Source organism: Carcharodon carcharias, chromosome 3, assembly GCF_017639515.1.
Source record: "Carcharodon carcharias isolate sCarCar2 chromosome 3, sCarCar2.pri, whole genome shotgun sequence".
NCBI classification, from domain to species: Eukaryota; Metazoa; Chordata; class Chondrichthyes; order Lamniformes; family Lamnidae; genus Carcharodon; species Carcharodon carcharias.
Window position 1 is genome coordinate 77,832,003 of NC_054469.1, and position 21,940 is coordinate 77,853,942.

Genomic DNA, 21,940 nt, shown 5'->3' on the forward strand with positions numbered 1-21,940 from the left:
GGAACAGTCCTGGCAGATTGGAAGGTGGCAAATGAAACCCCACTATTTAAAAAAGGATGGAGAAAACAGGGAATTACAGACCAGTTAGCCTAACATCAGTAGTAGGGAAAGTGCTAGAGTCTATTATAAAGGATGCGATAACAGGACACTTAGAAAATAGCGATGGGATTAGACAAAGTCAACATGGATTTATGATAGGGAAATCATGTTTGACAAACCTACTGAAATTTTTTTGAGGAAATAACTAGCAGAATAAATAAGGGAGAATCAGTGGATGTGGTGTATTTGGATTTTCAGAAAACTTTCGATAAGGTCCCACATAAGAGGTTAGTGTGCAAAATTAGAGCACGAGGGATTGGGAGTAATATATTGGCATGGATTGAGAATTGGTCGGAGTAGCAGGTGGTGACTAGTAGGGTACCACAGGGATCAGTGCTTGGGCCCCAGCTATGTACAATATATATCAATGATTTGGATGAGGGAACTAAATGTAATATTTCCAAGTTTGCTGACGACACGAAACTTGGTGGGAGTGGGAGTGGTGAGAAGATGTGAAGGGGCTTCAAGGCATTTCAGACAAGTTGAGTGAGTGGGCACATACATGGCAGATGCAGTATAATGTGGATAAGTGTGAAGTTATCCACTTCAGTAGGAAAAACAATGGCAGAATATTATTTAAATGGTGAAAGATTGGGAAATGTTGATGTACGAAGGGACCTGGGTGTCCTTGTACGCCAATCACTGAAAGCAAGCATGCAGGTGCAGCAAGCAGTTAAAAAGGCAAATGGTATGTTGGCCTTCATCGCAAGAGGACTTGACTACAGGAGCGAAGATATCTTACTGCAGCTGTACAGGGCCTTGGTGAGACCACCCCTGGGATTTTGTGAGCAATTTTGGTCTCTTTACTTGCCATAGAGGAAATGCATCGAAGGTTCAACAGACTGATTCCTGGGATGGCAGGATTGTTATATAAGGAGAGATTGGGTCAACTAGGCTTGTATTAATAGGAGTTTAGAAGAATGTGAAGGGGTCCCAAAGAAACATATAAAATTCTGAAAGGACTGGACAGACTGGATGCAGGGTGATGTTTCCTCTGACTGGGGGGGGGCGTCAAGAACAAGGGGTCACAATCTCAGGACACAGGGTAGGCCATTTAGGACTGAGATGAAGAGGAACTTCTTCACGCAGAGGGTGGTTAACCTACTCCAGAAGGCTGCAGAGACCAAGTCACTGAATATATTTAAGAAGAAAAAAGATAGATTTCTAAACTCTAAAGCATCAAGGGGTATGGGGAGAGTGCGGGTGTATGGTGTTGAGGGAAAGGATCAGCCATGATCATACTGAATGGGGGAGCAGACTCGAAGGGCTGAATGACCTAATCCTGTTCCTATTTTCTATGTTAATTACACGCTACTACTGGTGATGCTGCTGCGTATGTCTAGTAAGAGGAGAGCATAATTACATTATGACAATTTACATATGCTATTGCCATGATAAATGTGCATATAAAATTTGATGGAAAATGTTGACAGGAAATGCACACAGACATGAGATTTTTTAATATGATTTAGCTACATACACACCAAAAGGGTGACGAAGAATTGTGACTCTATGGAATACATTACTTGCAATGAGTTTTTACCTCCAATTCCCATCAGGGTACGTTCATCAGATGCAATGTACAAGAACACTGAAAGCAGACTCACAGAAAGATATGGAACTCCCTTCTCAGCAAGGGGTTCCTGGCTAGAGAGGGAGGGGAGATTGTGTGGTGGTGTGTAGCAGGGTGAATTGCTAAATCAAGTTGAAAACAGAAAGATACAACTCAAAAGTTCCATAAAAGCTTAAAAAAACTTGTAGTTTTCAATAAATAGGTTGGTCCCTGGGACATGAAAAGGAATCCAGAACTTTATTCTTTTGCCATTTTAAAAGAAAGTGGCCTGCTGCTGAACCAAAAAAGGGCTGCTACAAGTCACATGATCACAGGGTTAGCCCTTTGTCCTGGGAATTACCACCAGGAGCTACAGAGCAAAAGAATTTTTTTCTCAGCTAGTGGAATCTCACACCTCACTGTACGGACCCCTTGTAATCGCAAATCCAGGAGACTCGCACACTGAAACTCATTATTCCTGCAGGGCTGTAAACAGACTCATCTCACACTTGGGACTATCCAGGCCCATTTCAAAATGTGACCAAAGGATGTCATTTGCATTTGACAAGCTCACCCTTTTAACAGAGTCAGAGTGTCCGCCTAGACAATGGCTTCCTAAAACCAGACCCTCAGTATGGATGGTAACTCTTTCAACATCTAATGGCTGGGAAATTTACAATCCTGAAATCAAAGCCAGTTCCAGACACTGGATAAACACCCCTTTTGAAGTCATTCTGGAGAAAGGAGGTCACATGACTTGAGTGACCATTTTGAAATCTCTATATGCCTTTGAGAACTGAGAAATCCTAAGTCTGCTGTTCTAACATCCAACTGGAAAGGTCTCCAACTGCCTAGCTGAACAAGCACTCAGTTACCATCTCTTAAATCCTCCAAACCTGTCTCTGCTGAAAGATTTCCTACCATCACCTACAGAACCAGCAAGGTCTCTGCGTACCCACTTCACCTGCAGTAACTGCACCAACTGCAAAGTGAACCCTACAACTGCTGTCTTCTGCCAGCTGAACTCAAACTCCTACAGGAAAGAATTCCTCATTAACGTCTGACTTTGGACTTTGAAAATGACGTGAAGTAATATTCATTTCTGTAGTTCTTGTACTATAAAACCTCTTTTTTCTATCCCCCCGACCCCCCCCCAAAAACAACCTCATACTGTGTGTGTTTGTGTGTGTGTGTAGTGGAGTGGGAAGTTGTGGACACTCCTCCAGGTTTTTGAATGTGAAATAAACTAACTGTCTGAGTTAATCATAGTGGTGGTGAGAAGGAATCAGTGCAGTTTGCTTCCCTCTCTCCTGTCCATAACAGTTATCAGATAAATACTGTATTGCAACTTATTTTTAAATCAAAAAATACTCTATTTAGTCCAATGCCTCCACCTCTTCCCATACAAACAAAAGGAAAAGTCAGTGAAGGTTCCCACTCTTGATTACTATCCAAAGATCATTCATGCAAATATGTGCGTGTATAGAGATACTGAAGTGGACAGAGTAAAGTTTTGCTACAGAGGTCACCATATTTCAATTGTCTGCTGATTTTCGCTGGTGAAACACATATGAACAGCCTACAGGAGTAAATAAACAACCTGTAGAACAATACTCCCACGTAAGTCTGTGTATTCAGAAATAGTAGTGTAAAAGACACTTCATTGTCAGTCATACATGAGATTCTATTTTATATATATATACATATATTAAAACACATGACGTGCACTATAAACACATGGGCCTGGAGTTTTTGCTAGATTGCACTATTTTTCACCCACAACTTGCCCATAATTGACCAAATTAGAACAAAGAATTGAGGAATTTTAACTGCAAATTACACCCAATGCAAATTATGTTCCTGCAATCTTTTCCACTGGTTTAATAAACAGCTACCCAATAGCTTCCATGATTTTTCACACTGAAAGCCAGCTCCACCCACAAAAGCGGCCACAGCCCCAGAGTCCATCTGTGGGCCTTTGAGGTGGTCTTCAGATTAAGTGTATTTTAGGCATGAAAACACTAACAGACCTTTCAAAAGCGTTTAGATATCAAAAATATATTTGATTTACTAAGAAGCTGACCACCGTACACCAATGAAAATAAAAGGTCCTGTATAGTTTTTTAAAATGATTTTAAGTTATTTAAAATTGGTGCGCTCACTGATGGTGGGCTTTGATTAAAAAAACTTTAAGAAGCTTATTTTTTGTGAAAAAACATTTTTCAGCTGTATTAATAAAACTGCAACAGCAGTGGGCTGGACTTTCACAGAGCAACGGAGCTCCATGGACCTTTGAAAATTGTGGATCGGATCTGGGTCTGGAAGTCCCACCCCCATTTCTGAAAGATCCCATTTTCACCAGTAGAGGAAAGGGGGAAGTGCATAATTCACAGGTGAGGGAAATATGAACTCAGCAGGACCATCTGAATTCAAGTGCTGAGTTCAAGCAGACCCCATTTTCACTGTGGCAAGGGCCTTATCCTGCAGTGTGGAAGTTATGAATTTATGAAGGAGGTGTAAAGGCTCATGATGGGTGGGGAGGATCTGTAGAACTGTCAAACTGTGAAGTTATTTATATTGCCAACCCTGAGAGTTTAAAAAAATCTGTCCAGCAGAAAATGCTGGAAAATCTCAACATTTCTGGTATCATCTAGAGTTAGCTGAAGTTCTAAAGAAGTCATATTGGACTCGAAACGTTAACTCTGTTTCTCTCTCTCCAGACCTGCTGAGGTTTTACAGCACTTACTGTTTTTATTTCTGATCTCCAACATCGGCAGTATTTTGTATATATTCTATTATTAACATTTGGCTGCTTTCCACAAGCTACAATTATCCGAGCAGGGGTGTTGAAAGATTATAGTTTGATTGACAGGTCAGAGGTTTTTAAAGGACTTTGATGTAGGGTTATGAAGACAAGTCTCTTTGTTTTCTTTGTTTTCACAAGGGATTAAATACTTGAATTTTTTTTTAAAGTTTTGAATGGGCTTTCATGGGAGAGTTTTTTTAACTATAGTAAAGGCTGTAATAAATATTTAGATATTTATATTTAACAAAATAACTGGGGCAAAGTCCCAGAGAACTGAGTTAGCCCTTTTAAACAGCCCATGCTGGCACTTGGCAGCCCTTGCGGCCACCTCAAATCTGCATTCAGGGGTGGCAGGCCTGATTTAATTCCACACTCGGCTCCTCTGGCCTAATATGTCAAGAAATATCTTTTCACGCAATTAAAAAAAAATTATGTTCTGAAACACTGCTTGATGGAGTTGGTTCATTGAATATATTACATTCTGTGATATGCAAATGAGTTTGAGTGGAATTCATTTTAGAAAGCTGGTGCAATTTTGAATGCAATTCATGTCCAGATTGCAGCCAAAGTGGCAACCCTAACCAATGTGCACGAACATTAAATTTGAGCTATGTACGGCAGAATTTTTTTTTTATTCATTCACGAGATGTGGGCTTCGATGGCTGGGCCAGCATTTATTTCTCACCCCTGAGAAGGTGGTGGTGAGCTGCCTTCTTGAATCGCTGTAGTCCATGTGGTTTAGGTACACCCGCAGTGCTGTTAGGAAGGGAGTTCCAGGATTTTGACCCAACAACAGTGAAGCAACGGCGATATATTTCCAAGTCAGGGTGGTAAGTGGCTTGGAGGGTGGTGTTCCCATCCATCTGCTGCCCAGTCCTTCCAGATGGTCGTGGTCATAGATTTGGAAAGTGATGTCGAAGGAGCCTTGGTGAATTCCTGCAGTGCATCTTGGTATACAATGCAGCTACTGTGAGTCAGTGGTGGAGGGAGTGAATGTTTGTGGATGTTGTGCCAATCAAGCGGGCTGTTTTGTCCTGGATGGTGTCGAGCTTCTTGAGTGCTGCGGGAGCTGCACTCATCCAGGCAAGGGGAGAGTATTCCACCACACTCCTGACTTGTGCCTTGTAGATGGTGGACAGGCTTTGGGGAGTCAGGAGGTGAGTTACTCATCACAGGATTCCTAGCCTTAACCTGCTCTTGTAGCCACAGTTTTTATATGGCTTGTCCAGTTCAGTTTCTGGTCAATGGTAACCCCCAAGCCGTTGAAAGTGCAGGATTCGGTGATGGTAATGCCATTGAACATCAAGGGGCAATGGTTGGATTCTCTCTTGTTGGAGATTGTCATTTCCTGACAATTCTGTGGCGCGAATGTTACTTGCCACTTGTCAGCTGAAGCCTGGATATTGTCCGGGTCTTGCTGCATTTGGATATGGACTGCTTCAGTATCTGAGGAGTTGTGAATGGTGAACATTGTGCAATCAACAGTGAACATCCCCACTTCTGGCCTTATGATGGAAGGAAGGTCACTCAAGAAGCAGCTGAAGATGGCTGGAGGAACTCCTGCAGTGATGTCCTGGAGATTAGATGACTGACTCCAACAACCACAGCCATCTTTCTTTGTGCTAGGTATGACTCTAACCAGTGGAGAGTTTTCCGCCGATTCTCATTGACTCTAATTTTGCTAGGGCTCCTTGATGCCACACTCGGTCAAATACGGCCTCGATATCAAGGGCAGTCACTCTAACCTCACCTCGGGAGTTCAGCTCTTTTGTCCATGTTTGAACCAAGGCTGTAATGAGGTCAGGAGCTGAGTTTCCCTGGCGGAACCCAAACTGGGCATCAGTGAACAGGTCATTGCTAAGCAAGTGCCGCTTGATAGCACTGTTGCTGGCCCCTTCCATTACTTTAATGATGATCGATAGTAGACTGATGGGGTGGTAATTGGTCGGTTGGATTTGTCCTGCTTTTTGAGTACAGGACATACCTGGGCAATTTTCCACATAGCCGGGTAGATGCCAGTTTGTAGCTGTACAGGAACAGCTTGACTAGGGACACGGCAAGTTCTGGAGCACAGTACTATTGCCAGAATATTATCAGGGGCCATAGCCTTTGCAGTATCTAGTGCCTTCAGCCATTTCTTGATAATCGAACTGGCTGAAGACTGACATCTGTGATGCTGGGCACCTCCGGAAGAGTCCGAGATGGATCATCCACTCGGCACTTCTGGCTGAACATTGTAGCAAATGCTTTAGTCTTATCTTTTGCACTGATGTGCTGGGCTCCTCCATCATTGAGGATGGGGATATTTGTGGAGCCTCCTCCTCCAGTGAGTTGTTTAATTGTCCACCACCACTCACGACAAGATGTGGCAGGATTGCAGAGCTTAGATTTGATCCGTTGGTTGTGGGATCGCTTAGCTCTGTCTATCACTTGCTGCTTATGCTGCTTGGCATGCAAGTAGTCCTGTGTTATAGCTTCACCAGGTCGACACCTCATTTTTGGTATGCCTGGTGCTGCTCCTGGCATGCCCTCCTGCACTTCTCATTGAACCAAGGTTGACTCCCTGGCTTGATGGTAATGGTAGAGTGGGGAATGTGCCAGGCCATGATGTTACAGATTGTGTTCGAGTTCAATTCTGCAGCTGTTGATGGCTTCATTGGTGCCCAGTTTTGAATTGCTAGATCTGTTTGAAATCTATCCCATTTAGCACGGTGGTAATGCTATACAACATGATGGAGGGTATGCTCAATGTGACGGCAGGACTTTCTCCCCACAGCGAATGTGCTGTGGTCACTACTACCGATAATGTCATAGACAGATGCATCTGCGGCAGGCAAGTTGGTGAGGATGAGGTCAAGTATATTTCTCCCTCTTGTTGGTTCTCTCACCACCTGCTGTAGACCCAGTCTAACAGCTATGTCACTTAGAACTCAGCCAGCTCAGTCAGTAGTGGTGCTACCACACCACTCTTGGTGATAGACATTGAAGTCCCCCACCCAGAGTATAGTGTGCGCCATTGTCACCTTCAGTGCTTCCTCCAAGTGGTGTTCAAAAAGGAGTACTTATTCATCAGCTGAGGGAGAGTGGTACATGGTAATCAGCAGGAGGTTCCTTTGCCCATATTTGATGCCTTGGGACTTCATGGAGTCCAAAGTCAATGTTGAGGACTCCCAGGGCAACTCCATCCTGACTGTGCCGCCACCACTGCTGGGTTTGTCCTGCCGGTGGGATAGGACATACCCAGGGATGGTGATGTTCTGTAAGATATGATTCCATGAGGCACATCAGCTCTCCCAATTTTGGCACTAGCCACTATTAAATGCATTAAAACATTCTGTAAGTAACGATACTATTTTCTACTTATTATATCTATTGCAATTTGTCTCAAAATGCCTTTTTACGGATTCTTGGTCCCCCGAAGCCACAGCAGAACCTGGCAATGACTGGTGAAGTAATTAAATACATCTTACATAAATAGCCACCAAACATTTACTGTTGGTAAAGCTGTTGCTAGGTTTCAAGTAGCCCTGTGAATTCTATTTAGTAGAGGGTATTTAACAGTTTGTACAGAAGCGATTTAAAAATCAATAATTGTTATTTGAGTAAACATTTCAAAGAATTAGGTACCTACTTAATTGTCAAAGATTTAAAATAAGATACAATGGAAAATTATCTATCTCACTTACTTTGAACAGGTAAAAATAAACTTGCTTTGTGTCTGCATCTTCTTCTTTGTGGACACAGGTAAATAAGTACTCCACATCTAGTACTATTCCAAGTAGCCTATTCATTTCTTCTTCTGATACATTTTCCAAATGGGAAACGTGATCAGCTGAAAAACACAACAGTACAATGTTTCTTCTTGGTTTGCACTTCAACTTTAAAAGGGTTTCACTTCCCTCTGGGTAAACAAAGAAATTACAGTAACAGAATTACCTGGAAAAACTCAGCAGGTCTGGCAGCATCGGCGGAGAAGAAAAGAGTTGACGTTTCGAGTCCTCATGACCCTTCGACAGAACTTGACCAGTATTGGCTTTACAAATCCCACACAACCCCATTAAAACAAAATCACAAGACCACCAACCAGAATGGGAAAATCAAGTGCTGTAAACGGATTGACTATTTCCTGGCCACACAATTTAGAAGCACATTTAGTAAATGCACTGGAGCTCTCAATTTTCTTGCTAAATGATTCTGTTATTTTAAATCAAGTTGGCTTACAAACATAAATGGAAAGGTCCAAACAAATCTAAAAATTCAGCAATGTTAAGACTATCCCACCAATGAAGGTGCTAAAAAAAAGAGATGGAAAGTGATTGAAATAAAATGCAGATTAAATTTAGTTATAAAACAGATAGACAGTATTTGCCATATCACAACCATCTTGATTTTGGCTGATGCAAGGTGGAAAAGGAACAAAAATCTGGTAGGACTGAGCATCGCTAGATTCCCACTCAGTTATTAAAAGTTGAATATTTGTCAGGCCTGTGATGAATGTCTGAATCTCCTGCCAGAAACAGGTGGGAGCTTCATTACTGTATCAAAAGAAGGGGAAAAGAAGAACTTGCAGAGAACTCTGGATGCTGAGTCTCCGGCACACCAAGTGAAAACTGATGGAAGATAAGGCCTCAGGTAGGTATGAAGGCAGGAGGGCATTTCAAAGGCCTACTCATTTTCAAGGTAAGTGCATTAAATCTTTTAATGGCCCACCTTGTAGTTTTTTGTTCCCAGCTGGCATTTAGGCTTTCTTAAGTCAGGTGCAATTATTTATTTATTTATTTTTCTATTTTCTGGTACTAGTCTTTGCCATTGGAAATCTTTTAGTATTTGGAGGAAAAGAGGAACTATTTAAGGATGCCCGGCAAGTCAAGTCGCTCGCGAGGTTCTCTCGGCCTTGTCAGCCGCACCTGCAACAATGCTTTGTCAGCCACTGTTGGAGAAAACTCCACCTTCCAATGTGAGCTGTGGTAGCAGACCTCTTAATGGCACACCTTGAGAAGAAATTGTCTGTCTAAATCTTATGCTGGAAAACTCCACAGAAGCCTTCCAATCGCAGCATTTGTACGGACTTGCATTCCAGGGTGAATAGGATCCAGTGTTGCCTGTTTGGCCACACCTACCAAATGCCACTCATCATTTCTGTGGGTTTTGGCAAGCCTAACTGGGAATGGGCCTTTTCAAAGAAAGATCGGCAGAGGGCAAGAAGCCAAAATTTACCACTTGTTTCAAGGACACCAGCACCTACCATGCAGCACTGAATTTATGCTTGTGCAGATACGATAATAGTCAGTGTGACCTGTAAAGTTAATGGACCTTCTTGCATGCTAAACTACGAGGTGGTGCTGTTGAGAGATAAAGAGGAAAATCCTTGCAAACATCTGACGTAGCATCAACTTAATTTCAGCAGCCATCTATGCTCCACAATCAGTTATCTAAACATTCATTGCTGCCTCTATGTATCCCCGGCCTTGTGTCCTTGCCTGCCATCTCAGTTCCATGCATTGACAAAGGTTGCTGGTGGGCTGAGGATATATTTTAACACCCCCTGACTCTAAAATTCTGTTTGTCTCCGTGTGATTCTTAACATTAAATTTGACTTGCACCCAAATGTTGCCTGTTGGCTTTGTAAAATGAGCAAAGTATGCACTTAGAATGGTTTTTCATTATGTAAACAAGGTTAGAGATGAAGATTGTGTGCTTGTTAGCACTTGAGATTCTGGAGGGTCTTAAAGGAGTGGGTTTTACTGCTAATTTTATCTACCTTTCTTCTCCTATCCCAGATTAAGCATTCTGTTATCATGAGGACTTTGTGAAAAAAACAAAAACAAAAAAAAAATCAAGATTCATTCAGTCAAAATGTTAGAGGAAGCAGCAATTTCAATCTAGGTCTTCAGCTTTTGGGTGGGGTTGTAGTTACAATAGCAAGCTGCCCACTGAAAAAAAATGGCAAAATGTCCAGATACAAAGACAGCTGAATAGTGATGTAAATTTGCCCTATTCAAGTAACACTGCAAAATAAAAGCAAATTAGTGTTGATATTGTAAAAAAACAATTAACTGAAAAGATTGACAGATATAAAGGAAATATAAAATATTGACAATGGAGAACTTACAGAAATTTGATAATAGCAGGATTAGATAGAAAAGTTAAAGGAATTTGAAATTCCAATATAAAAATAACACCTGTGCATCAATTCCTCCTTTTTCCTTCCCCCACCACCATTTTATCAGCGGCCTTTTTGTAAAACCTATTTTCCTACGATATGCATCATCAATGTGTTATTCAGTGTGTTTATCCAGCTTTCCTCAAATTCATCTTCAAATAGTGCCAATATATTTTATTACTTCATTGGTGTTAATACTACTCGCGCCTTCTGGCCATTGCTCCCAGAATTCAGATGTTGGGTGTAATTTGGCATTCAAAAATTTAAAAGAAGGAAAAACAAAGCTTAAGCGTTGTGTTCCTTTGATGATGAAACCTGCCATGCAGAATGATGAGCGTCAAGTTGAAAAGAACTGAGTGACTGAAGCCAGCATGGGGTTCTTCTTTCAGGCAGTGTGCTATGCTGAGTAATTCATCCAGCTCAGTTAAAAGACCATTAGCAAACATACACCCAATTTCAGTCATAGTTAACTTTTTTCCCATTTTTATAATGTTACCACAGGCTACAATTTCCACATATTTCCTAGGCATCCACCGGACACTCAAGACTTTTTTTAAAAAGTTCCAAAATAAAGAACTAAATGAAACCTTGAAAGCCATATTATATCTCTTGTAAAATGAGACCATATCCCCTTAGCAAAGTTAGCCAATGTAGAAATGTAATGTGTACAACTAAACCTCTTACATTTTCAGCTTAAAAAATGCAAATTATACACCTGATTTTGTGCATTTTGATATTAATAGATTTTCTATTCCTTTTCTCATGATAGCCGCAGGTCACATTTGTGTTTACTAGTCCTTGGTATGTACATATTTTGTACTTTCAGCTAAATGTTTTTGAAGGTACCCCATTTGTTCTGAACTGAGGTTTTCTTGACTACTACCTCTGACTAGTTTAAAGTCTTTTATTCCCTTGAAGTTTCCTCTTCTGAAGCCAGTTGAATACTAGTATGCAGAATTGGTTCACTGTTTATACTAGATTATGCCAAGTGAAATCAGATCATGGTTGCTGTTGCCCAGGGTGTTAACACTCTGCCTGTAAGACAATTCAGTTGTTTTTTTAAGAGACAGCATTTCTGAAAGGACCAAAGAAATTTTAAGGAAAACAAATCTGTGGGCAATGGTCTTAAGGCAATAGGTTAGATTTGGCAAATTTGGTGTTAAAGTGCTAACAAAGATTTAGTTAAGTTAAAATATTTATATATTTTTAAAGAAATACTTGGAAACCAATATCACCTGAATCACAAATCTAACAACTTTGTAAGCACAGAAAGTGCAATACAACTTTAAATAATAATAATGTACAACTGTCCACTCTTGTGTTTTCAGTTTAAAATTACTACACCAGCTCCATAGGCTTCCCATTGGAAAATACTATTAACCGGCTCAAAGTAGCAAAGGACTTTCTATTGGTACTGATAAACTGCAGTATAGATAAAGTGAAATTCTCAGATTATTTGAATTGAACAACTTTAAATCAAGAGATTAGACTGCATTATTCATTCCTAGCCAGAAAGTGGGTGGGAGAAAGCTTTATGCTTACCTAGTGTATGACAACAGCTCCGGCACAGTTCTGTAAGACTGACTGCTGTCTGCTGGAGGCTTATTCTTGGAGGAGTTGGAGGGGGATTTGGGTTCTTCCAGCCATTGCACTTGCAGGATTCTTCGGCCTAAAGGGGTACAGGACAGTCATGTCATACATATCAGATCTTCTATAGTGTAGCATTTCTATATTTAAATACATTGTTAAAATTCATTGATTAAAAGATATAACTAAAAAGCAAATCATGAGCAAATACTTCAAAAGTAATTGTCTTTTCTGGCAGGGGTGAAAATTCAGAGTACCTCTTACATAACTTGAGTCTAAAAGTGCTCATATTTTTCTGCAATTTCACTTAAACAAACTAGATACCTACATGCAGTCAAAGGGGCAGTTACAAAATGTTACTATCTGCTTAATTCCATATTCAGTTTACAGTGCAATCAATACATGCTCCCTGAAGGCAGGATTTGGTGAAATTCAGTATGTGCACTTGGAATCTTATTTTTTTTCTGATAAAAGGAAACAGAGATGAAAATTGAAGCATGTTCTCTACATTATTACCCTTTCCAATCACCTTGTTACCTCAGACTTTGTAATACAGTGCCTGATTTAAATTATATTTGTATGCACACATTTCACAAAATAAATTCTCTCCAGAATGCTTCTCCAGAGTACTCATCCAGGCTCAGCTTACTTCAGTGCCAAATTCAAGTTTTTCCTTAATACTTTGTTGTAAGTTGATTACCTCGAACAACAAGCAAACCAAAGTAGATTGTATATGAATTAATTCAACCAACCACAGCCCCCACCTGGGGCCGTACGACCAAAGTACCCCTGAAGATGTGCTGGGGGATCCCCAGGAAGTCCCCGCACAAGGATTGCATTTAAACTTCTGATAGACAATTAAGGTGCATCAGAAACCATCCGATACTCTGTTTTAAATCAGAGTTCCAGCTCTTTTTGCAGAATAGTTACCCAGGAAAAGTTAGGAGGATTAAAACAACTTCTAATTCCTGGGTAACTATGATACTGACCTGACCCTTCGACCCCCGACGATTCTCCCGACCCCCAACTGCACCCCCACACCCAAAGACACCTGCCCCTTAATTACCACCCCACTCCCCGACTAACCACCCAACCAACCCAGCTATGCCCCCTACCCCAACTACCGCAACGCTCTCCCAACCACCATCCGATCACCCCTCCCCTACTGGCCAAACCCCACCACTCCCCCACCCCTGGCTAGCCCCCACCCTGATCACCACCCAACTATCCCCCACCACCGGGCTACCCTGCTACCCCAACTATGCTCCCCAACCATCTGACTGCACACCACCCCACCCCCTTGATACCCCCACACACTCCGACCATGACCTAACTACCACCCCCTCACCCACCCATCTCCTGGCTAACCCCACCACCCAAATAACCCCAACCACCTGGCTATCCCAGATTCCCCAACCAGGCCCCCACCACTTGACTACCCCACCCCATCCCTATTCCCTGACCACCCCCCGCCCTCTGACTGACACCCTCCCCCGAAAGCCCCATGTTCCCAACCCACCCACCACTCATCCTACATCTCCCCCCCACAACCCAGCCACCCCACTCCCCGACCCTTCCTTATACACTTACCTTCTCCCTGGCTTCTCAAAGTGACATTTAAACACTGGGACCTTTAAAACTACTGCATCAAGGCAGCTAATGCTGTAAAAAATGGGTTGTGGCTTCACTTCCCCCGATGCTCCCGCCCTGCACTGGAAGGACTCAGGAGCTGCTGGGCTGCATGTTTCTCCCCAGGCCTGGGCTGAAAGGTTTCTCACCAGGCGAGAAATGTGCAGTTCCAGACCTTAAGCAAAAAGGAGTAGGGAGTGGCAATCCAACTGTGATTGTCACTCCTTGGAAGTTCTGGGCCATCACCTAATCATTTGAAAGATACTTTGGCTGCAAAATTGGGCTTGGAGGGCTCTGTAGCACTGCTGGTTTCAGCACCATGGGAGCCTGGAGGGGCTAGAAATGGCAGTAGATCCCTGCCACTTCCAGCACGGCTTGCCATATTATGGGGGGAAAATACAGTTGTGCCATACATGCACTGAAAGCATGTGGAGTGGACAGATCATGATGTCAGCCAGTGTCAAATGATGATTTAGTGCCTGATCTGATATTTTGGACCTCACAAATTCTATTAATGCCTTCCTCTGAAACGTGCACCTCTGAACACATGAAGAACTCCCCCAGAGCCACTAGCATTATTTAAGGAGATCAGCATGGAACTTCCATGTGAGCTGTTTTTGACTGTTTCTGCTGCTGCTACAGTGTTAGTGGAAGTATTATGTTCTGGGTTGTGGGAAGAACTTTTAACAAGTTGTTGGGAGTCAGAAGGATGTGGTGTTGGACCTTTGCAACAAGTTGAGTGGAACTTGAAGGGCTCTGAGCAGAAATCTTGCTCCTGCTCATGGCATCCACAATTGCAGTCCCTGTTGGGTTGCAGAATTACGGGGAATATGGAGCACGGCCAGCACAGAAACTGTGTGCAAAGGGAGGAGAGGGAAGGCTCTCAATAGTAGGCTGTACCCACCTAGGTTATTCAAAGATAACTTCTCTTACCTCCTCTCAGCCAGGAGCAGTGACCACACAATTCACCAAGGAGGTGGTCACTGTGCTGTGCCACCTCCTCCAACAATATCTGCAAGTCATCATCACCCTCAATTTCCATGTCTCTGGATCCTACAAATGTAGAGCCGACATTACTTGGTGAACTGAGAATGCTGGCACAGCTGCATCAGGCAGGTCAGTGAAGCCCTCTAAGAGACAAGCAGAAAGAGCAAGCAGGGTAGCTCAATAGAGGGATTCTCCATGGTGCAGGAAGACATTGACTGCACACATGGGGAAAAATGTTCCCCCATCGGGGTCGGGGCGGGGGGGGGGGGAAGAGAGAAAGCACAGGAGCGGGTGTGGGTAAGCACGCCTCCGATCGGCATCCCCAATTGGGGCTGCGCCGCCGTTTTACATGGGCAGGCCAATTAAGGCCTGCCCAGCGTGACATCCACAGGAAGCACTGTGAGCTTCCTGTGCGGGCGAGGGGGGGAGGATTCCCTCAGCCGGGAGTGCATTCTTTTATGCAGGGGCGTGAAAGAGCACACTGATCTCCCTGAGGCTGTGCTTCTTCAGGGAGATCGGCTCCAAATTTAAAAATGTTAAAGAAACAATATCAAAATTTCCCTGACATGTCCCCTCATGTGACACTGTCACATCACTTTTACTGAAACCTTTATTAAATATTTAAAAACCCTCATGAAATCTCATCCCACAAGTGGATAAGGTTTCATGCTTTTTCTTAAGCCCGCCAGGACTCCCAGCCTGCCCGCCAACTTTAAGGTTGGACAGGCAGGTCCATTAATGATGTTAAGTACTTTTTAAATAGCCTCAATAGGCCCTTGACAGGTTGGCGGGCGCACTGCTGATTTGGCTATGCCCCCACCGACCTGAAAATGGAAATGACGCGGGGTGACATCAGGAGTTCTGCCCAACGTCATCCCGCATCATTTTACGTGGCCCCACCCCTGCTCGCTGACCGAAAGATCCTCCCCATGTTGTTCAGCAAATGCCACATTTCAACTCAGAGATGCACAGAAATTGCAAAGGGTTCCACTCCTTTAACATACAGTTGGTGTACAACCATGCACACAGAACCATGGTGATGAATGCTGGTAATCCTGGTAGTGGCTTTGAGAGTGCAGGTTTTACACCATGGAGCCTCTGCCACTGCCCTGGGGCTGTGCCTCAGCACAGATTGCTTGACTGCTGAGACTGAGCAGCTGAACTTGCATGGCAACAAGCATGGGTCCCACGACCACAGCCTGAGCTTCCACTGCAGCATTATAGGGTGGCCTCTATCTGTACTGCAAAGGAAACTGAGACATCAGCCACCAGATGCTGCATCACAGCTGGGCCCATAAATGCTATCATGGAGTTGGCTACCATTTCCACACTGGAAAGGATAGGTTCCAAATTCTGGATGAAGCACTGTGCAAAGTTGGAGCCAGACACATCCATGCTCCTTGGCATTGACAACAGTCTGTAGCAAGGCTACCAATGCACCAATCATTTTTGTGTACGTGCCCATTAGCTTTTTCCTGCATGACACCTTCGTGACATCCTCTAGTACTTTTCAGCAGAATTCATCTGCAATCTCTCCCTCTGGGAAGCTGGCACAAACGCTGCCCTTTCCCTCTGTCCTGGCTGCAGCCCACTTGTGCCCTGTGACCCAATCTCACCTCTATTTTACCCTCTAAAATACACATAATGCCAATATCTGAGTTGGTAGCTGTGGGTGTCAAATCAAGTGACAGTGTTTCCTCATCAGACATCGGCCAGAATTTTGCTGCCCATTGGTGTCGGGCGTCATGGCAGGCGTGAGAGGACAATATGGTGAGAAAGCCAAAAATCGGCAAGATGGGGGAGAGGAAAGTCCAACTGTGAGTGGGAATCCGAGGGAGAGGACAGCCTCTGAAATTCCTGAGTGGATGACCCAGGGTTTACAGCTGCCGCTCCTCCTTCCTTTGGGTACCCAAGGGCCCCGGCCTGACTCCTTGATGGGAAGGAGCATCTGGACGGATATTGCGGTACCTTGTTTCCCTCTCGCATTGCCACTGCAGGAACTCATCCATGGCTACCAAAATGGAGTACAAATCTAGGTGCATCTCTGTGTTCTGCTGGACCAGGGTCTCCATGGCGCCCACCATCCTTCCCATGGAGACCTTCATATGCGCACATGTGGGCACCACTTCATCAGAAAGCAGGCAGGTGCGCTCCTCCAACTCGCATGCAACTCTGTTGAGGGCTTCCGACAGCTCTGCGTTATGTTCGCTCACCTTCTGCTGACTCTCCAGGATGATTTGGAAGGCCAAATCCAGAGACTCATCATCTGACTCAGGCCTCACAGATGCCTCTTCCCCAGCAGTCTTCTGAGTGCTGGGGAACTTGACTGAACCTGCCTCCTCTTGCTGCAGACATGTGTCCATGAGGTGATCACCAGGTTGTGAACCCAAGCCTACTCTAGGTCCCACCAATGCATGTCTCTGCACTGGTGCAGGGTGTGGGTAAGTGCTTGATGGGTCTTCCAAGCTGCTTATTTCCAGTTCTTCAATGGAGGAGGTGTCCTCTTGTCTGAAGGTGAGGACCTGGATGAAGCTGAGGGATTGGCTGGCTGAGGGTTTCGATCGCTTGGCAGAGCTCCCTATGAACCAAAGTAGAGATAATTAGTGCATGGCAGCAGAGTCAAAAGCAAGAGAGAGAGAGCACTCACAGCTGCAATGAGAGAGGGGTGAGGATCCTCACGTGAGCGTTCGCTGCCGACCTCACTGTTGCCGCAGGCACAGTCCAAGTCCTCACTAGTCAGCACGATCATATGCTCCTCAAAGTGAGTGAGACATCTATTATAGACCGCTTCACCCTGGTCTGGGACCCCTTCCTGCTGTTGTAAGCCAGCTTCTCCTGCATGAAAACAGATCAGACAGTGTGAGCAGGATGGCACTGTATGGAATTTTTGTGTGGACAGCGGAGCCATGGGCGGGATGAGGACATGAGCTCCAGACGATATGAATCTGATGGAGATGTGAGGGTGTGTGTGAGTGTTAGCAGTGTTGTCCCCTGAAGCGTCAGATCCCCGTGATGGGTTTGTGAGTTAAGAGTGATGAGATGGTTGACTTACCCTGGTGGAACAGATGAGACAATTCATCCTCTTCCTGCCTGTATGGCTGACTTCCTCTGTGCTCCGGTGGCGCTGACTGCTGCTGCCATCGCTTCCCAGGCTGGATTGGTGACCCTGGTAGACTTCCTGGGGCCAAAGTGGGGGTAGAGGACATCGTACCGGCCAGAGGTGCCCCAGAGAGGTGTCACTAAATTTGGAGGCTGCCATCTTATTTGCTTTCGGGGGCCACCTATCTACTGAAGCCATCTTGGTTTGAGGACATGAAGTTTGAGGACATGAGGACATAAATATGGTGCCCGGAGCAAGGAGGTGCTGCGGTCATGGCGTGGTGGGCAAATTTGAGCCTGCCCCCCCAGCAAGCTGCTATGTTCCCCGTGAATGCATTATTAATGAGGCAGGACATGCCAAGAATAAATGATATGGTGCGAAAAGCCACCATTGCGGCCGGCAGGTAAAACGTCCTTTTTCCCACCTGCTACTGCACTTAGTGCAAATCTGGGACAATTTGGCTCTTGTTTACCTCCTTTATCATAAGGCTGCACCAACTGGTTAGGCCCCAGTTCTTGAGTATCTAATAGGATTTGGGAAGGTGCATAAGGCAGGAACATACTGTCGTTCTGGATATTCTCAGCACCATCTTCTCGAAGTCACTCAAGAGATGCAGTTGTGCCTGTTCCTCACTGGCTCTCTGCTGCTCCCCCCATCATGTGTGCCCTTGTCCCACAAGAGAGAAGTCTTTGTGAGTGCGTTGCAATGGGTTGATTTGCATGTCACCTGAATAGTTGGATGTGTGTGGGAGCTGCGAGGTGTGATAACAGTGTGAGGATGAAGTGGAGCGTATGAATGTTAGGCATGAGCCTTGGTTGCTAGAGAGCTAATGGATGAGTATTACAGGTGTGGTGAACTGAGCGGTATGTTGCATTGGTGGTCCAGTGGGTGAGAGATGGCATTTAAAAATGCATTCACTGAACTTGACCACTCATGTGAGGTCATTGAATTCTGTGGCACTGCAGACAGACCCTCAGAGCAGACTCCATGGTTACATTCTCCAATTTCAATTGCAGTTTATGCTTTCAGGGCTTTGTGTTCCCCTGTGGAAACATGATATCTCCACCTTTCCACCGCGCAGAGTGCCAGTGCTGCATCAAACAACCTGGTCTGCTGCTCCTTTGGTACTCCCCTTTTTCTGAAACATTTTCCGAACAGTTGCACCTGCTTCAGCCAGAATGCATCCCACCGCCCCCCCCCCCCCCCCAAACCCCCTCCAATCTCAAGAGATACAGGTTGGCTTTTAAAAAATGCAGGCGAGCTATAACGTGTGCTAGCCTGGCACGTACCTGGACCTCCTGCGGTAGGTGCAGCCACTCAGCCACGCTGGGCTACACGCCGCAATCGTTGAGATGAGCAGGTAGCACAAAGTTTGCATCACTTCGAATGGGTGCGGGGTTGCAATGCATTGCAATTTCTGTGCCAGAGAAATGATTATCCCCGAGATCTATATTTAGTTCCACTTCTTTTTAAAGGGAAAGTAACATTATCGCAACTAAGAAATGTATTGGCTTTGGCAATTCATCAGTATCAAAAGTCAACCTGAAATAAAAACTTTCTCAGTGACGTTATTTACAGTACACATACGACTCTGCCACACCAGCATGCGAGAAAATTACACGAACATTACATTACAATCTTAAAACCTGTCATCGAGTTCTAGAAAATGACACAGCATGTAACGATCCTAACATTGTTTACAACACATAAGCGCCAGAGACAGAAACAAACCCGCCCCCTATTGCAAAACAAGCCGACGCCGACCTGACACGAATACATTCAAAACAAAATTAATTCTGATATGTCACTTCATTGCAGAGCTTGTTTTAAAAGCGAGTTAGTTTGTTGGCTGCGAGAGCCGGGCCCCGTATTTTGCCCCTTCTTGGAGCAGCAGGCTCCAGTTGGTACCTTGCAAGCGGAATAAACGCCGAGTTTTTCCAGCTTCTTTGTCCGGGGGTAGCCGCGGAGCTGCGCCTTCCTCAGCGCGATCCTCTCCCGCTGCTGCTGCTGACTTCCCGCGGCGGCCAAACGGCCACTCTCCGCAACCACGGCGTAGCTGACAACCGGCACAGCCAGCGACATCGGCACGGGGGGCACCGGGTCCGAGGAGCCGACACACACCGTCGGCGATCCCTGCTGCAGACCGCCCGCTCCTCCTCCGCCGCCGCTCTCCGCCATGGCTCCCAGCTGCTCTGTACGTGCAGAGCAGTGTTGTGCTTTTTTTTAAGGAAGTGATCCGGGCTGGAATGGTGACCACAGCGATGGTGGTGGCAGCTCACTGACTGCCCTGCCTCCCTTGTACAGTATGTAGTCCTCAGCATTTAGCAGCACCCCTCCAGGGGCGGTACAGAGCTCAAATTGTCACACAGGCGCACACCAGGTTATTTTCCATTCATTTTTTTTTGTTCCATTCACTTCGATCAGAAAAAATAGCAACATGTCGAAATTCATTTATGGCTGCATAATGGAAACACCGACACAATGACAATCAAAGCGAAAGTTATCAGCAAGAAATTAAATTAATCATTTTCTTCACGCAGCTCAAGCGATTAACCAGCCTTAAGTCTAGTAGAACTGCCAGGAATGAACAAACCGTTCACTGTATTCTGTTGTCCCATGTTTTGCTGCACCTGAGCTCGCAGTTCTTATCTCATTGATGGCTTTTGTCCTGTATTAGCTCAACCTTCTTCAGCCTGTTTATACTACACATATTAAGCTATGGCTTCACTTGGCACCAACGCCAGCTCAAGAGAAAAGCAAAATATTCTGGGTATTGGAAATCTGAAACACCACCAGAAAATGCTAGAAAAATTCAGCAGGTCTAACAGCATCTGTGGAGAGAGAAAAAAAGAGTTAACGTTTCAAGCCCTTATGAGTTCTTCAGAGCGGACTCGAAATGTTAACTTTTTTTTAATCAATGCTAACTCTGTAGTTTAAAAAAAATCTGGTGTGAAGCTTCAGGATCAAACTTGAGCAAGCATTGTGAGGATGAGGAATTAAGTGATATGGATTCAATGGGCCAAATCTTCTGCTCTCTCTGGTGAGCTTGGAGGTAGGAAGGGCGTTTAATTAGGCGAGATGGTGGCATAGTTGAACCCTGCCACCGCCAGAATTAAGCTCTGGGCGGGAAAGCCCATGGTTGCTCTTGCCATGCCACACCCCCAACCCAATTAAAAGACCCTCAGTCTCAGAGGCCCCAATTGAGGGCCTCATCCTGTCATCATTGGTATTAACCCAGCTGCATGCGGCCCTGTCACAATGCAGCGTGCACTGTGCAGCCAGCGTGTCACTCTTGGGGGGAGGAGAGGGGATCCCTCGACTAAAGGCACTCCGTGCCTGATCAAGGGACTAGATATCAGAAAGGGGGAGGGTGGTGAGCGTCACATCACTGCCTATGCTGCCAAACCCCCTGCACACCTCTCCCCACGGCCCCACCCAGTGAAACCCCACCTCCCCCATTACTTATGCATGGCCTGCGTCACTCCATGATCTTGGGAATCTGGTGCCCGTCCTTCCAGCAGCAGCCATGTTCTCACGAGTGGCACCGCTGAGCACAAGAGCTCCAGACTCTGATTGGCCAGAAACTCTTGGTAGGCGAGACTTCAGCCCCTAGGGTTTTGAATCCCGGGGAGGGCCCACCGCTGGTCTCACCACTGCCTGGTTCAGCTGGCTTTCCTGAAAAGAGGCAGGCAGGTCTCTCACCAGCTCTTGAGCCAGCAGGTGAGACCCCCCAATGCCTGAACAAGATTCCAACAAATCAGTGCAAAATGAAATTTCCCCAAAATTGCACTGAAAGCTGAGGAACGTTTTAGTCTTTAACTTCTTTAATGTTAGGACAACACCAATCACCTATCAGTAGGTTTTAACCAATATTTAGACAATACTAAGTACAGTTCCAAATGTATGTTTTCATTGACAGATAATATAGAGCAGCAATATAACTTATTTTTCTAAATTTGGTCTATGAGTGACACTGATAAGTCTAAATTTAGTTTCCAAGCTCAGTTACAGTAATTT

The 21,940-nt window shown here is 44.8% G+C and overlaps 1 protein-coding gene across 4 annotated transcripts in view; it reads right to left on the reverse strand.

The window, feature by feature from the left end:
* kat2b (K(lysine) acetyltransferase 2B) overlaps nt 1-20,231 on the reverse strand; it is a 127,720-nt gene extending 107,489 nt beyond the window's left edge. For all 4 annotated transcript variants that reach the window (XM_041183467.1, XM_041183469.1, XM_041183470.1 and 1 more), the window contains exons 1-3: nt 19,832-20,231; nt 12,163-12,289; nt 8,144-8,289 (exon numbers count right to left, since the gene is read on the reverse strand). In XM_041183467.1, coding sequence (XP_041039401.1) covers nt 8,144-8,289; nt 12,163-12,289; nt 19,832-20,101 — 543 coding nt within the window. In that variant the 5' untranslated portion in view covers nt 20,102-20,231. The remainder of the gene's footprint in view (nt 1-8,143; nt 8,290-12,162; nt 12,290-19,831) is intronic.
* Between the last annotated feature and the right edge of the window lie 1,709 nt (nt 20,232-21,940).